Raw genomic sequence first — 15709 nt, 5'->3', positions numbered from 1 at the left:
TTACTGGCGCCATAAACTAGAGTGTCAATTTGTTGGGTCAACAACAGGAGCCACTGTGCACTTGCTCTTCATGTGGGATCTCTGTCCTTAATGTTCTGTACATTTTGATTTAATGCTATAACTAGTACTCAAACAGTATGTTTCACTTTGTGTTTCTATGTGGGTTCAAACTGTTGAAATCTTTATACTAAATTGATCTTCTGTATATAAAGAGAATTGAAAATGAATCTTGATGTGAATGGAAGGGGAGAGGGAGCGGGAGAGGGGAGGGTTGTGGGTGGGAGGGAAGTTATGGGAGGGGGAAGCCATTGTAATCCATAAGCTGTACACTGGAAATTTATATTCATTAAATAAAAGTTAAAAAAAAAAGATGGTTATGCTATAAATTTAATACTTTCAGCTTACTTTTTTTTCAAGCACTTGAACATAAACTAGGCTTATATGTATGTTAATAAATGCAAATAAAGTTTACATCGTAGCAAATAGACTGAAATGAACATGGCACCATGGTTCTGACCTGCCATTTAAAATTGTACAGTAAAGTCCCTTATCTCAGCTCTATTAAGGGTTTGTTCTCTGTGATCTTTTTGGTAGCTAATAAAATTCAGTTTATAAGAAAAGTAACAAGAACAGGAAATCACAGGATTAAGACACTGTGCACTCCTGTTTGGAGTATACTACCCCTGGAACGTATGCAATAAGTAGATTTTTAGATCAAGTTATAGCTCTTTCACAATAACTGGTGACAGAAGTAGTTTCCAACTATAGACTTGTTGCATACCAAAACACCTACAGAAACCTAAGGAGATTTAGTTGAAAACTGGTTTCTAAAACATAATCTAAAAATAACATATGTTTTAAGAGTGTGGAATAGAAATGTAAATTGAGGATTTATTAATGTTTTTGTTGTCTTTGTATCTTTGATTTGCTAAGCTAGTTTTCCTTATTTTATGATATATTACATGCTACCCCTAATAAACATGAGCTGGCCATGTTTTCAAATCCTTACTCTTTCTCCTAGAACTGCCTCCTCCTTTCACCTTTTCTGTGTCACACACTAGTCTAAATATCTTCCTGGGATATAGCATACATCCATCTATTCATTAGGACACAGCAAGGTGCAGTTGCTTATCTAACTCAGAGATTAACAGTGGTTTGCTGTTTACAGGGTAAAGATCAAAGTCGTACCTTGAACTACATCCTCAGACTGTTCTACAATGTGATCCATAGTGTCATAATTAGTACTTGCATGGTTTTCAGGTAGAAAGATACAGATAAATAGAATGCTGTAATATTATGCAATACTTTATTTGAGGTGTGGTCAAATGCCTTGAGAGCACAAATGAGGGAGTAATTGATTCTATGTGTAAATGGAATAATTATCTCAATTTTTAATCCAAATTCTTAGCCCCACAGAGATAAGAATTTAAAGCAGAGCCATAAATACTGGGCACAAGTGAGAGCAAAATTTATTTAAAACCGAGAGAATGGATATACATTCATGAGTGAGTGTGGGCAGCCCCGCACAGAGACATACTTGTATGTGGGCCAGAGACTTGCCAGTGAGCAGAGAGTATGGGAGGAGGCCAGAGCAAGAACCACAAGCAGAACCAGGAGCCAAGGCAGAGAGCCTTTCCTACATGTAATAGCTCCCTTCACGGGGTAGAGGGTGGTACCCTAATTGAATAGACAAATAGGGTGGGGTTTGGATGGGGTTTAGCAAGCATGCCTCTTTCTAGGAGTTTCGTGGCGACTCCACCTGGAGCTTAACTTCCACGTGGCTGTAATGGCATCTCATTCTTCCTGGTTCTGGATCAGACATGGGTGCATCATAGGAAACTTGGTGTTACTGGATTGACATGTAAAGGGGTGGGGTTACAATCAGGGCTGTGCAAAAATTATTAGGAACATCTTCAGTTCACCTATTCCTGCCTAATCTTCCTGCCTGTCTCTCCCATGTTAGAAGTGGCTCCAAGGATGGGGAGCGGGAGGAAATGGCATCAGGAAACCTTTTAAAACATTTGACTCAGAGCTTAGCCATAAATTAAGACTGCTTTGCTCTTCCCAGTGTAGAAGGTATGGAGACAGCATCTCATGATAAAATGTATCAAAGGTGTGAAGGTGCCTGACCTGCAGGAGAGAACTTCCCGAGAATTCAGGTATGGCTGAGAATGGGGTGCTGTGTGATAGACCTGGTGTAAGGATGAGAAGGTAGAACAGTTTCTAAGGGTTTTTCCTGAACTGGTGAAAGCAGCCTTTCCCAATTGCCAACAGGTGTCCATTTGATCACAGGCAACTGCTGCACAATTACACTGATTTAGGGGCAGTTTTTCAGTAAATTCTGTGCCATGTCAGCTATAAGCCAAAATAATCCATTATTGATTCAGAGTTTGGGGCTGGGAGGGACCTTTCAGTTCACCTTGTCTAGTTATGTTGTGGGAGGTGGGGGATCTACATTCCTATTTCAGGTCCTTGCCTTCTACCTAGATAAGCATTGTAAGTACAGGCACATATACAGTGCACAAAATGGTAAACTTTATTTAAAAGGTGAAGAATCAAACACACACACGTGCGCATGGTTCAGGAGTAGAGTGGATCAGGAAGGGAAAGGTCTGGGGAGGGAAGTAAAGAGATGGTGCCTCAGCACCCTATCTTGTCCTCACATACCAAGAGAAGGAGGGAGGGAGGAAGGGAGGGAGAGAGAGAGAGAGAGAGAGAGAGAGAGAGAGAGAGAGCGAGCTTGAGTGCACACACATGCCTCCTTCCTAGTTGCTGGCTTCTTTTATGAGATTGGAAAGGGAGTAGTTCCATGGCACTTCCCCCAGGTCCAGGTGAAGGGAGATACATCTTGGGAAAGGTGGCATTTGATTAATGGACAGGTGGATAGAATCACATAGAGCAGGGGAGATGTGGCTTCTGGCTTGTGGTCCTAATCTAGCTACCGGCCTTATCCCATGTCAGTGCCTTTGTTTTAAAAGATGAGACGTCTGAAGGCCCATGACTGACAAATTTATTAGCTTGCCTTTAATAGTTATTAAGCATTCCAGGACTGAAGATTAAAATCAGAATTCACTCACAAAGTCTGCATGGATGCAGTTGCGACTCAGACAGACTGCCTCCCCTCCCCCTCATTTTTAAACAGTTCCTCTGAAAGAATGAGTTTCCACAGGTAATACAGTTGGCTTCTTAGAATTTTGAGAACCCTTTTAAAATAATACTCCCAATATGAAAAGAACCTATTTAAGACCAGAATATTTAACAGCAATGGCTATGCCCTCATTCATTCACTCATTGAAGATTAACTCAGACTCGATGTCAAACTCTGTGCTGAATTGGCTATACAATTAGGAGCTAAAACCAGCCTGTTCCTTGCATCCATGGAACCGAACAGCCTAGGACAGAAGCTACTATTCAAACACTTGCACAAATAAGGGGGTGTCTAGGTAGTAAATGTGCTGTTTGTGCATGTGAGAGGAGGGCCATCAAGAAAGGCTTCCTTGAGGGAGGGCCCAGAGAACCAGCATCTGATGAATGGACCTGAGTTGACTTGGTAATAGAGGAAAAGAAGAATGTCCTTTGCAAATTCTGTGTGGGAGGGCAAGTAGCAAGGCAAGTATTGGCAGAAGGTCATTGTGACTCGTGTACATTCAGGGTTAATACATGTGGGATGATACCAGACAAAAGGCAGGGCCATGCAGGCTGGTGCAGTCATTTTTGTATTACTCTTGGGGCTCTGCTATATTGAGGTGGGGGTGAATCACCTGATAGACATTTTGAAGAGACTTCTCTGACTTGTGTGAGAAATGGATTGAAGAGAAACCTGTGCATAGACACCTTAGGACACTGCTAGAGAAGCCCTGATAATAGATGATGGCAAGGATTAGGAAGTACTGAGAGTGGAAGTGTTGGCAAAAGGAAGGTTTTGTAAATATTTAAGAGATAGGATCATCATGACATGGTAATGAATTGGCTTGTAGGTGAGGATGGGTGTGTGTGGATTACCCTGGCTTCAGGCCTTCTGGCCTGTACAGTCGATAGACAGTGCTGTGGTTCAACAGAACAAGGAATAGTATAGGAGAGTTCAGTTTGGGGACATCTAAGGATTGTATGTATGAGCTACGTGGCAGCATGGAATAAGAAAATAATCTCTTAAGCTGCTCTCCAGTACTGTGTTGTATATTTCATTGGCTCTTTCTTTTTAAAAGCTGGAGCCTATCAATGCCACATCCAAACAATAGGTAAGTACAAACATGGCTGAATCAAAGATAACTCAGGTGGTGTTGTGAACATTGTGTTGAGACAGGGAAACCTTTTGTAAGGCTTTGCAGTGTCCCTGTTGAAAGATCCAGAAAACCCCACCTAAGAATAGCAGGTTAAAGGGCTAGCGGTAGATGAGTAATATTTTAGAGTGGATGATTAAAAGAGATAACAGCTCAAATTCGGTTGAGGGAAGAGTAGTGTAAGGAGCTCACTTAGAAGCAGGCTAAGTTTAGGTGCTTTGACATCTAGATAGAGATATCCAAGGGAATTTGTGTCTGAAGCTCAGGGCAGAGATCAGGAATAGAGAGGAAGCTGTGAAATCACATATGAGTAAGTGATTTTGAATGTCTTGAAACTCTCTCTGTCCATCTAGGGAGAATGCAAATGGACAGAAAAGAATAACATTTATTTAGCTGAGATGCTTATTGAGTGACTGAAATATATGAGATAATGTAGTAAATTATTTCAGATCAGTGTTTTATTTAATCCCTCACTATTTTTTGGCAATACCTTTATTGTTAGCCCATTTGCTTAAGGAAGCTATGGAAATTCCAAGAGGTTGGTATCTTGTCCAAGGTCACACAGCCAAGAAGTGATAAAATCAGGGCTCAAACCAAAGTCTCATGATGTCAAGCTCAAAGCTATTCTCCTATGCCTCAGCTATTCCATGTCAACCACTTGAGGATAGAACCATGGGTGACACCAGCTTTTAAGAAGTGGGCTAAGAAAGGTCTAGAGTAGAAGAGGTGGCAGAGTATGAGAGAAGCGGTGGGAGGTTGAAGAGAGGGTGGATTAGTAGAGTGGTATCAGAATACATGAAGACTGCTGTATGGGGTGAGGCATGAAGGGAAGGTGAGGAAAGGAAATCCCTGAGCAGCACTGCTGGGTGTAGAAGGTGCCCAGGGCATGGAGAAGGCAGCAGCGGAGGGGCTCATGGCAGCCTGAGGTCTACAGGACTTCCTTGAGTGGTAAGAGCTGAATGTAGAGCTGTGGTGGGGAGTACATGCCCTGAGAGTCTTGGACCACCTGAGCTGTGCTAACTGAAGGTAACTTTGTGAGTATAAAAAGGCAATTCTGGGTCTAAGCTTGTTTTTGAAGTCTTTTAAGTAATCATCACTTGACTCTTCAGTTGTTGATCTCTTGTGAGAAGAGGTCTCTAAAAGTTATATGAAGTAGTTCATCAAGATATATAGACCCTTGATGGTTTTTCAAGTAAATATTTTCTTGCACATCAGTATGAGGTCATGTGCTATTTATGGTTAGTGTTCAAAGAAGACATCATAAATTAGCGCTTGAGTAAAATGTTCTAGATTGGTTCTCCTATAGTTATTTTTATTCATCTCACTGACTTTGGGTTGTTTCCTGAGATCATAAGAGGGCCTGAAACTTCTCTATCAGCCCATTTCTCATGGGATATTTGATTTTTGATAGATTCATGCGTTCCTTCATATACATTCCCAGCAGTAGCCATACCTTCCTTTTGGGATCAAGGTTGTTTCTAAACTTCAATATCTGAAACAGTATTATAAAATTCAATTCCAAAATTTTGGCCTTTTGGAAATCGTCGTCTTTTGATTTGGACTGATAGCTCAATTCAGGGTACATAGTATTTCATAAGAGATGTCTTCTTTCATGTGTTGATGGTATTTTCCTTATTTCTCCCTCCTGGCCTCCTATATGATAAAAAGTGTTACTATCTAGGAAGAACAACTGAGTTTTACCCTCTCTGTCATTTTCTGGAGTTGCTTGGGGGTGATTCATGAGTGCATACTTTCTTCTGTAGATATTGCCACACCCTGGGAAATGCTTCACAAACTTAATAGTCTAAACCATTCCTCTATAATTAATGGTGTCATCCCTACTTCCAAATGGTATGAGAACCCAGGCAGGTAGGAATTGTCTTGGTGGCTATGAGTTAGTCCTAGTGGAGAATCTACTCATAACTAAATAAAATTCCACCTTTGATTATGACACAAGAAAACTGCTTTAATGCCACAAGTTGTACTGGGCCCTGGGGACCTAACAGTGGACTAATCGGTCCAACTCTTCTTTTGAGGTGCCTCCTGCCTAGGGAAAAGAAATCTGCTTCAAAGAATGTAGTTGAAAGCTAAGCAAAGCTTAATGACAAGTGAGAAATAGATTCCTTACTTAATATTGAACACATATTGATCAATTTGCCATGGGTCAAGCACCTAGATGAGGAAGTGAATATAGCAGTGACTATGAGGGACAAAGTCCCTTAAAGACCTTTGCTTACGTTTGTGATTGGATGATAATCTTGATGCCACTTGGGATGCTTGCATCCCATATCCGAGTGTCTGGGTTCTGGGCCCGGTTCCCCTTGTGATTCCAGCTTCCTGTGTGTACCCCGTGTGGCTAATGTGTGGCTGTGAGGTGATGGCTCAAGGACTTTTGTCCCTGCAACTCATATTGCAGATATGGAATTGAATTCCTGGTTCCTGTTTTGAGCATGACCTAGCCCTAGCTGTTGTTGGCATTTTAGTAGTGAACCAGCAGTTGGGAAATCTCTATGCTTCTGTCTCTCTACCTTTCAAACAAATTTAAAACAGTTTTTAAAGTAGTACTATGGGGGCTGGCACTGTGGCACAGGGGGTTAAAGCCCCAGCCTGCAGAACCAGCATCCTACATGGGTGCTGGTTCAAGTCCCAGCAGCTCCACTTCTGATCCAGCTCTCTGCTAATGTGCCTGGGTAAGCTGCAAAAGCAGCAGAGGATGGCTCAATTCCTTGGGCCCATGTACCCACATGGGAGACCTGGAAGAAGCTCCTGGCTTCTGATCAGCTCAGCTGTGGCTGTAGTGGCCTTTTGGGGAGTGACCAGAGGATGAAAGACCCCTATCTTTGTCTCTACCTCTCTCTGTAACTCTGTCTTTCAAATAAAAAAAAAAAAAAAACTTTTTTTCAAAAAAAAAAAATACAATCTTAATAAGTTCCACATCTTGAGATGCATGTTTATAATATTTTCTTGACTAAGGTGTTGGCAAAGTGTATTGACTGTGATTTTCTTTTTTTTTTTTTTTTTTTTTTTTTTTGACAGGCAGAGTGGATAGTGAGAGAGAGACAGAGAGAAAGGTCTTCCTTTTTGCCGTTGGTTCACCCTCCAATGGCCGCTGCGGCCGGCTCATCGCGCTGATCCGAAGCCAGGAGCCAGGTGCTTCTCCTGGTCTCCCATGCGGGTGCAGGGCCCAAGGACTTGGGCCATCCTCCACTGCCTTCCCGGGCCACAGCAGAGAGCTGGCCTGGAAGAGGGGCGACCGGGATAGAATCCGGCGCCCCGACCGGGACTAGAACCCGGTGTGCCGGCGCCGCAAGGCAGAGGATTAGCCTGTTAAGCCACGGCGCCGGCCGACTGTGATTTTCTTAAAAAAATAAGTATATATAAAATAATAATAAATATATATAGCTATACATAAGTAAATAGATATACATACATAAAGTAGAAATGACAGCAGGTTCTAGCTATAAAAGTATACTTTCTGTCCACTTTCACTTTTCCTAGTCAGTAACATTTAATAGTAAGCAATATAACTGGCTGTAACTGATGTGATTATCTTCATATATTCTATGTCATTTTTACAGTTATTGCCAGTTTTCGAGGAACCATACCATATGGCCTGTCATTGGAAATTGGAGACACAGTTCAGATCCTGGAGAAGTGTGATGGTGAGTGGCCTACTGCTGATTGCTTGAGGTTGTATGAGCAACCTTCTCAACATACACTTTACAAATGCTGTCTTTACCGCGATTAATTTCTGGTCACAGCACATCATTTTGGAAAAAAAGTTGTCTCTTGCATATTCAATGTTTGACTTATGAAAAGGCATCATTTGATGTCTCTAAGCTGATTGCATGTTTCCTAATATTGTTTCCTTAATGTCCTAGATGCCTACCTAGAAAATAATTGCAGGTACTCTGCGAGTTTGTGACTCAGTCAGTGCCAATCTAGAAAACTTTTCACAGAATCCCAGCAGTCCTGCTGTTCCTCCAGGACAGGAAAAAGCAGTTTGTGAGCAAAGAGGGCTAGCCCACCAGGGAGGGCTCCTGCCCAGGCCAATCAGCTGTAGACCTGCAGTTTTTCTCCCCTCCCTTCCCCTCAAAAAAATTGGAATGAAATTATTCAATGCATTTGAAATGTTAGTGCAAATACATATGTGACCTTATATGACTGTTGTTTATTTATGTAGTGCAGGTAACTCATTAAAGGTGTCTGATATACTTTCCTTTTCTCTCCTTAAACTCAAAAGATTCCAAATAAAATGACTATTCTTTTATTCTTTTTTTTCTTTCTTTTTTTTTTTTTTTTTTTTTTTTTTTTTTTTTTTTTTTGACAGGCAGAGTGGATAGTGAGAGAGAGAGAGACAGAGAGAAAGGTCTTCCTTTTTGCCGTTGGTTCACCCTCCAATGGCCGCTGCGGCTGACTCATCGCGCTGATCCGAAGCCAGGAGCCAGGTGCTTCTCCTGGTCTCCCATGCGGGTGCAGGGCCCAAGGACTTGGGCCATCCTCCCCTGCCTTCCCAGGCCATAGCAGAGAGCTGGCCTGAAGAGGGGCAACCGGGACTAGAACCCAGTGTGCCGGCGCCGCAAGGCGGAGGATTAGCCTGTTGAGCCATGGCACCAGCTTATTCTTTTATTCTTAACAAAATGACTGTTTTAAAGCCCCATCAGTGTGTCTTAAAAATTTAATTTTCCTCCTAACAAGCTTTCCTTATTAGACATTAAAAATAGAATCACATTCTATCATATCAGGTTCATTACAGATTAAATTGTATTCCCCTAAATGGAACTATTTTATTGAGACCAGCATTGAATGGGGCTGCTACATGGATGTTTAATATGTCTGCTGTACCTGATGTCTTCAAAAGTACAATAAGGTATCATATGTCATTAGCAGGTATATTTTGTCGATTTTTGTGTATAGATAAATAAAAATTTTATTTTGATTTGTGGCTTAAAAAAAGGATTCAGTGCCTAGTGGAAGCTGCCTTGTAAAGCTTTTCTATATGTTATAATTGGACAGAGACCTCTCTGTGACATTCATGCAATCCTTAAAAAGTTTTGGTTTCTGTTAGAATAACTGTTTCTTGGCTCTGTCTTTATGGAAGCTGATAATCCCTGAGGTAAAGAGTTCTGATTTTTCAGCTTAATAAGATTTTTTCAGATTGATTTTGAAATTGTTAGGGACAGTACTGCGCAATCTTGTGTATACTTTTAAGAAAATGTATTATAAAGAACAAAAATGACTAAATCCAAAGCTCATACAGTTACTTGCTTTTAAAGCCTCAATTAGCCAAAAAACTCAAAAATTCAATTAGAATAGTTATTGTTTATCAGAGGAATTACTTGTCAATAAGCAAAGAGGTTTCTACATTTGAAAAGAAATATAAGCTACAAATAATGCATTTATACAGTGCTGCATAAAATTATATTTGTAATGTATATGTATTAAATCCATACATATGTTTTAAACTATAAAATGATATGTTGCTCTGTAAGGATGGGGCTGCAACAGTTGCTCAGAGCCCAAGAAATAGGCATTTTATAGGAAAAAATTCATGCTGCACTCAGGTAATTTGGCACAGTGCTGTGCATGTGTACTGGTTGGTTCTGGGAGCAAATGAAACCTAGCTTTCCTATTTTTATGTTGTAAAACTGATCCTAACTCAAGACAGTGGCCTTAATGATGTCCAGATTCACTACATGACTATTTTTCAGGCCCTGTTATTTGGTGGTAGTCTGAGCTTTGTAGTCAGGCAAACAAATCTAGAAATACCGTAAATCTTCTGCAGTCTCTTGATTTTCTTAAAAACATAGGATGACTTGTTATAAAATGGGGAGAAATGGTGCTCAGAGAAGTCAAGTAACTTGCCCAAGATTAAATAACTGATACATACCAAAGCCATAATTTCTGCCCAGTGCTCTGGTTTGATTTTTTACTGCTGTGACATCTGTGTCTATTTCTTATATAAATCCCTGATCATTTTTTAAAACAGGTTTATCGGCCAGCGCCGTGGCTTAACAGGCTAATACTTCGCCTTGTGGCGCCGGCACACCGGGTTCTAGTCCCGGTTGGGGAGCCAGATTCTGTCCCGCTTGCCCCTCTTCCAGGCCAGCTCTCTGCTGTGGCCCAGGAAGGCAGTGGAGGATGGCCCAAGTCCTTGGGCCCTGCACCTGCATGGGAGACCAGGAGAAGCACCTGGCTCCTGGCTTCGGATCAGCGCGGTGTGCCGGCCGCAGCGCGCCAGCCACAGCAGCCATTGGAGGGTAAACCAACGGAAAAGGAAGACCTTTCTCTCTGTCTCTCTCTCTCTCACTATCCACTCTGCCTGTCAAAAAAATAAATAAATAAATAAATAAAAATAAAAAATAAAACAGGTTTATCAATAGAATATTTGAAGCTAGTTGTCACTGGAGCTCTTTTAGCCTAATCCCAATGCCTACCAATATTTCCATGTAGGATAAATTTCCATCAGCAGAGAACAGATTTATTTATTACTATTTGTTTATATTATTACAATGGCTTATTGAAATATTACTACAATTATTTCTCTACAGGCTGGTACAGAGGATTTGCCTTAAAAAACCCAAATATCAAGGTAAAAATTATTATTCTTCATAATCATAGAATTTTTAAAAAGATAAATTGTTACTTAAGTCATTGCGTTATACAATTGCAGTTATAATTAAGACTTTTAGTTGAAATGCCAAATGGTAATACAGGTATCCCTAATTTTGGAAATTCCTTTGAACTTGGATTATAGTTAAAATATGCTACTCAAATTATAATCCCATGTAGCTCTTGAAAGTTGTGCTGAGAAGACCTTAATAAGCTCATTATATATAGACATCTTTTTGAAGTGTTAGTTTCTCAGGAACTAAATTAATATTCAGGCCAAGGGAATATATATTTCAAAAGAAATACTGAATAGAAATATTTAGTTTTCATGTTGTTTTGTTCTATCATTTGTAAAATATTGGTGTGGAGAAACATTTATTTTAGCAGCATGTTGAGAGTCCCTTTGGGGTTAGGGAGCTGGAGCTATTGAAACCATATAATAAAAGTGTCCATCTTTTTTACCATTCCAGACAGAAACTAGGATTCATTATCCTCCATGTATTTACATAAATTCTCAGGAATTATAGTAGGATGTAATATGTCTTTGTTTTATGTTTCATTGGTGTAGTTTGCGATTTTGACACTAATCCTTACTAATATCTAGATTTTTCTACCTTATTCTAATCTCCCCAGCTTTTATCCATACTTTCCACATTCTCTAAATGTTCTTAAGCTTTATTCATTTTTTTGGTTCAATTCTAACTTTATCAGGATTGTAGATAATAAATTATATCATTTCTCATCCTCAGAGTAGAGTGTAAGAAATATAATCTGGCTTGCCTGCATTTTTTGTTTAAACAATTCTTTTTCTGAATCATCCAACTGCATATTATTCATTTCATTTATTTTAAGTCATTCTAAAGGAGACTCTAAGGAACAAAAGACTATACAAATTTAATTTTTAAATACATTACCCCTCATTTAGTTTAGTTGTTAGTGGACATCTGCCAGGCAAAGCACATACAAATATACCTTCAGTATTTAATTATTTGTTTAAAACTTTGAGGAAAAATCTTATTATGACTTATCTGTTAACTCTGTCACTTCTAACAAATCTTAAACTCTGACTTTTCCTTGTTAACTATAATTATTCTATTTTTTAATCCTACAATATTGAGGCAACTGACTTTTCATATCTATAGATCTATTTGATATTTTTGAATATACAAAATTTGCTTATTAAATTTTATTTTATACTTGGATCCACAATGATAATATATTCAAATGGAATTTATTCTTAAATATTTAATTAAGTTTGTTGTTTGATTAGACATCAGAAATCCTCCAGAGGATATTGTCATTTAGTGGACAATAAAACCGTTGCTCGTTTTGTTGTTTCTTTCAATTTCCTGTTTAGAACAAAGAACAATTTTCTGGGCTTGTCATTTCCCTACAATAAAATGCTGGATGCCAGAGCATGGCTCCTTTTGTTTAATTTTTGCTCCATCACAATGACAGCATGGTGATTAATTGCTGCTGTGTTGTCATCAACAATCTTCTTTGGGATGTGGTGTACATATTGTCTCCTAATTCACAGTGTTGGGTATTTTTAATGTATACTTTAAAAGAGAAATGTGGAAGAGAACAAAAGAGAAAAACAAATCTTTGTTCAGAACTATAGAATATTTTTAAAATCTTATTTTGCATGATCTTTTAATGTAGAGTTCCTGAAAATTTTTAACTTTCAGCTTTATAAAGAACATATTTTCTGAATGAAATTTAGGGTTTTCTGCTATTCTATTTGTTGTAGAATCTCTAAATTTGTGAATTAGTTAATAATAGAAAATGAAAGGAATGGATCTAAGCCACAGTAGATTTTAGCTGGTAAAACATGATAGAGATGGTCTTCCCCAACTCCTGATAATGTATGGATGTTACTGTTTCAGAGTTGTGTGATTGTCAGATGTCGTGTTGTGTGATATTTGACTTATAAAACCAACCCAGCCTTTCCAAACAACTTGTGATGTGACTTTTCTATTCTCTCTTCCAGGGTATATTTCCTTCCAGCTATGTTCATTTGAAAAATGCCTGTGTAAAAAACAAAGGGTAAGAAATACTTTCTATTAATAGTTTTAGGATTTTCATGGAAAATGTTGGAATTTGAAAGGCTTAATAATTGTTTTGAAAAATGAACTGTAGAAGATCATAGCATTGGTAAAGATGTATTGCACTAATGGAGTTGGCAGAGCAAAAGAACATGTCTGCATTTGCTGGACAACACTGGATCTCGGGCACTGAACTGTCCACAAATCATAGAGTCGGCTTCATCTACAGCAGGAGTTGACTCCTTTTGGTTTCCTGCTCCATGGGGAAGCATGGCAGTTAGGCCCATTAAATGCTGAGTCATAATGTTTCAAAACCCAGAAATTTCCTAGACTCACCACTGGTTATAGGAAGTTAAGTCTTTCTCTAAATGAGTATAATATCATATTCTCCTGTGACTTCTTCACACAGCCTTTATATGACTTTGGAGACTGTCATTTATATGATTCTTTGTTGGATTAAGGTCATTAATCACCTAGGATTTCTTTTGTATTTAAATTTTTTGCCAGTGTTTCCAAAAGGATTTGAAGTAGCTGTCAGTTTAACATCAAAGAAGCTATTGCAAGATAAAGTAGTAGAACTTGCCTATTTAAATAGTTAAATTAGTAGATCATTCATTATAAGGTTGCAAGATAAAGTAGTAGAATTTGCCTATTTAAATAGTTAAATTATAAGGCGGCCATGGATTTGAACACAAATATTGGTGCCAGTGTCACCAGGAGTATTCATTGAATCTTTGCATAATATTCATTTTATGACCAAAGAATGCAGTTTTAGCCATAGAAGTTACATTTTATCTCACATAGCACTAAAACACAGCTTATTATTAAAGTTCCAGAAGTATAGTAGGTGATATCATTACCAAAAAGCTCCAAGGCAGCTATTCAAAAAGATTATTCTTGTATCCATAAAGGTGTGGTATTCAATTTTAGTTCAGTGGTAGGAAGTCTGCATGTGGTGAGCCCATGGTAGAAATACTTTCAGTGTACCCTGTGTGGATGAAACACGGAATTGAAGTGACTTACACGATATATCTCACACATGTCAGCTAGCTTAGGCAGTAGTAGTAGTAGTTAGTAATAGGAATTATTTTAAATCGTACATTAAAAGCATAGTTCTGGTGTTAGTAATTATCACTAAAATGCCATGTAGCTACAACATAACAGAAGAGTTTTCAGTCTTCTCTGAGTGCTCGTGCTAAGCTTTATTTTTTTGTTTTTGTGTGTGTGTATTTGAAAGGTAAAGGTAGAGAGAGAGAGAGGAAGAGACAGAGACAGAGGTCTTCCATCCACTGTTCTACTCCCCCAAATGGCCGCAATGGCCAGTACTGGGCTGATCTGAAGCCAGGAGACAGGAGCTTCTTCCAGGTCTCCCCAGTGGGTGCAGGGGCCCCAGCACTTGAGCCATCTTCCACTGCCTTGCCAGGCCATTAGCAGGGAGCTGGATCAGAAGTGAAGTAGCTAGATCTTAACATATCCATCTGGCTAGTCTATTCAGCCTGTACTCTCGGCTACTTTTGCCCTAGGCCTATCCCCAAACCCCTTCAACTCTGCAGAGCAAAGAGCTACCCAGCCCCCATCATACATTCTGAGAAAGGAACAGAGGAGACAGTGATAAACTAGCAAAGATGATGTCAAGTCTCACACCACTTCGACAAGATCCACACCTCAAAGTGTGTTGAGATAGTATATATTTTAAAAAGAAATACCTTCATTTTATTTGAAACTTGTTAGGAACTGGTATATATCTGGTCCCCTTCTGTGTACCCCCAGGATGCTCAAATGTAAAGGTGTCTAAAGATTTGTTCATGCTGGTGGAAGACTTGTTTGTGGCTTTTCCACCTGACAGTAGGCGCGGTGACAGGCCGAAGAGCTCTATTATAGAACAAAATATTTTCCAATTAAAGAATTACTGGAATTGATTCAGACACCAGTTCTAGGAATGCTGCTGGGAGGAAAACTTTGGCCTGGAATCTTCTGAGGACACCTATTGGCAGATGATTGCTTTCCCAGAGAGGATCTCTTTTGAAATTAGATGTAACTTGTCTTGTTTGAAACAGATTTGCAGCCTGCTGATCTACCAGAGTGAAACAGTTGCAGAGTACATCTGCGAATAACTGAACAAAATATAATTTCAAGAGCAACTACTTATGTGACCGAGTATTTGAATGCTAATTTTGGTTTTGGTATACTTAATAGGAAACAGCTACCTTGACTACAATGGCAATTTTGTGCTTAAAAATTTATATTTTAATTGGACAACCCTCACAACAACTTCCAGCAGACTGAATTGCCTTTCTGTTCTTTTCCTGGGTCTTCAGAGCAATGTAGAACTGATGGGGTCCTTAAATTAAATTATAGTTTGTGAATAGTGAGGCCACTTTGTATTAGTATTTGTGGAGGTCCTGTCACTTCTTAAATGTTAAGTAGAATGTCAAGGTTTCCTTGAAATTCAGTTCTCCCTTCTTGACCTCATAAGGGATCATTTTATAATCTTCCTCTCAAAATATTCATCATTTGAATTCCAACAGCTGCTCTGAAAGCAAAATAAATGTACTAGTATGTGAAAATGTCATATGTAGACTTAATAAAAGGCTCTGTATCTGCTGCAGGGCATATATTATTATTATTTACTTTCACTTCTAGTTTTAAAATCCAATTTTTATATTTTCTGCAGTGTTTAAACTCTAGCAAGAAGGAAACTAGTCACAGAACAGGTATTTTAGCTGCAGTGTAATATGAGAATATGAAGGACCATTGGTGAAGGAATCTGGA

General features: G+C 39.1%; 1 protein-coding gene across 3 annotated transcripts in view; it reads left to right on the top strand.

The window, feature by feature from the left end:
• The window catches only part of DOCK4 (dedicator of cytokinesis 4), a 530859-nt gene that overhangs the window by 226992 nt on the left and 288158 nt on the right, over nt 1–15709 (top strand). For all 3 annotated transcript variants that reach the window (XM_062177670.1, XM_062177599.1, XM_062177537.1), the window contains exons 2-4: nt 7859–7942; nt 10832–10872; nt 12883–12938. In XM_062177670.1, the coding sequence (XP_062033654.1) occupies nt 7859–7942; nt 10832–10872; nt 12883–12938 (181 nt within the window). The remainder of the gene's footprint in view (nt 1–7858; nt 7943–10831; nt 10873–12882; nt 12939–15709) is intronic.

Source organism: Lepus europaeus, chromosome 1, assembly GCF_033115175.1.
Source record: "Lepus europaeus isolate LE1 chromosome 1, mLepTim1.pri, whole genome shotgun sequence".
Taxonomy (NCBI): domain Eukaryota; kingdom Metazoa; phylum Chordata; class Mammalia; order Lagomorpha; family Leporidae; genus Lepus; species Lepus europaeus.
This window is presented reverse-complemented; position numbering and strand designations above follow the sequence as displayed.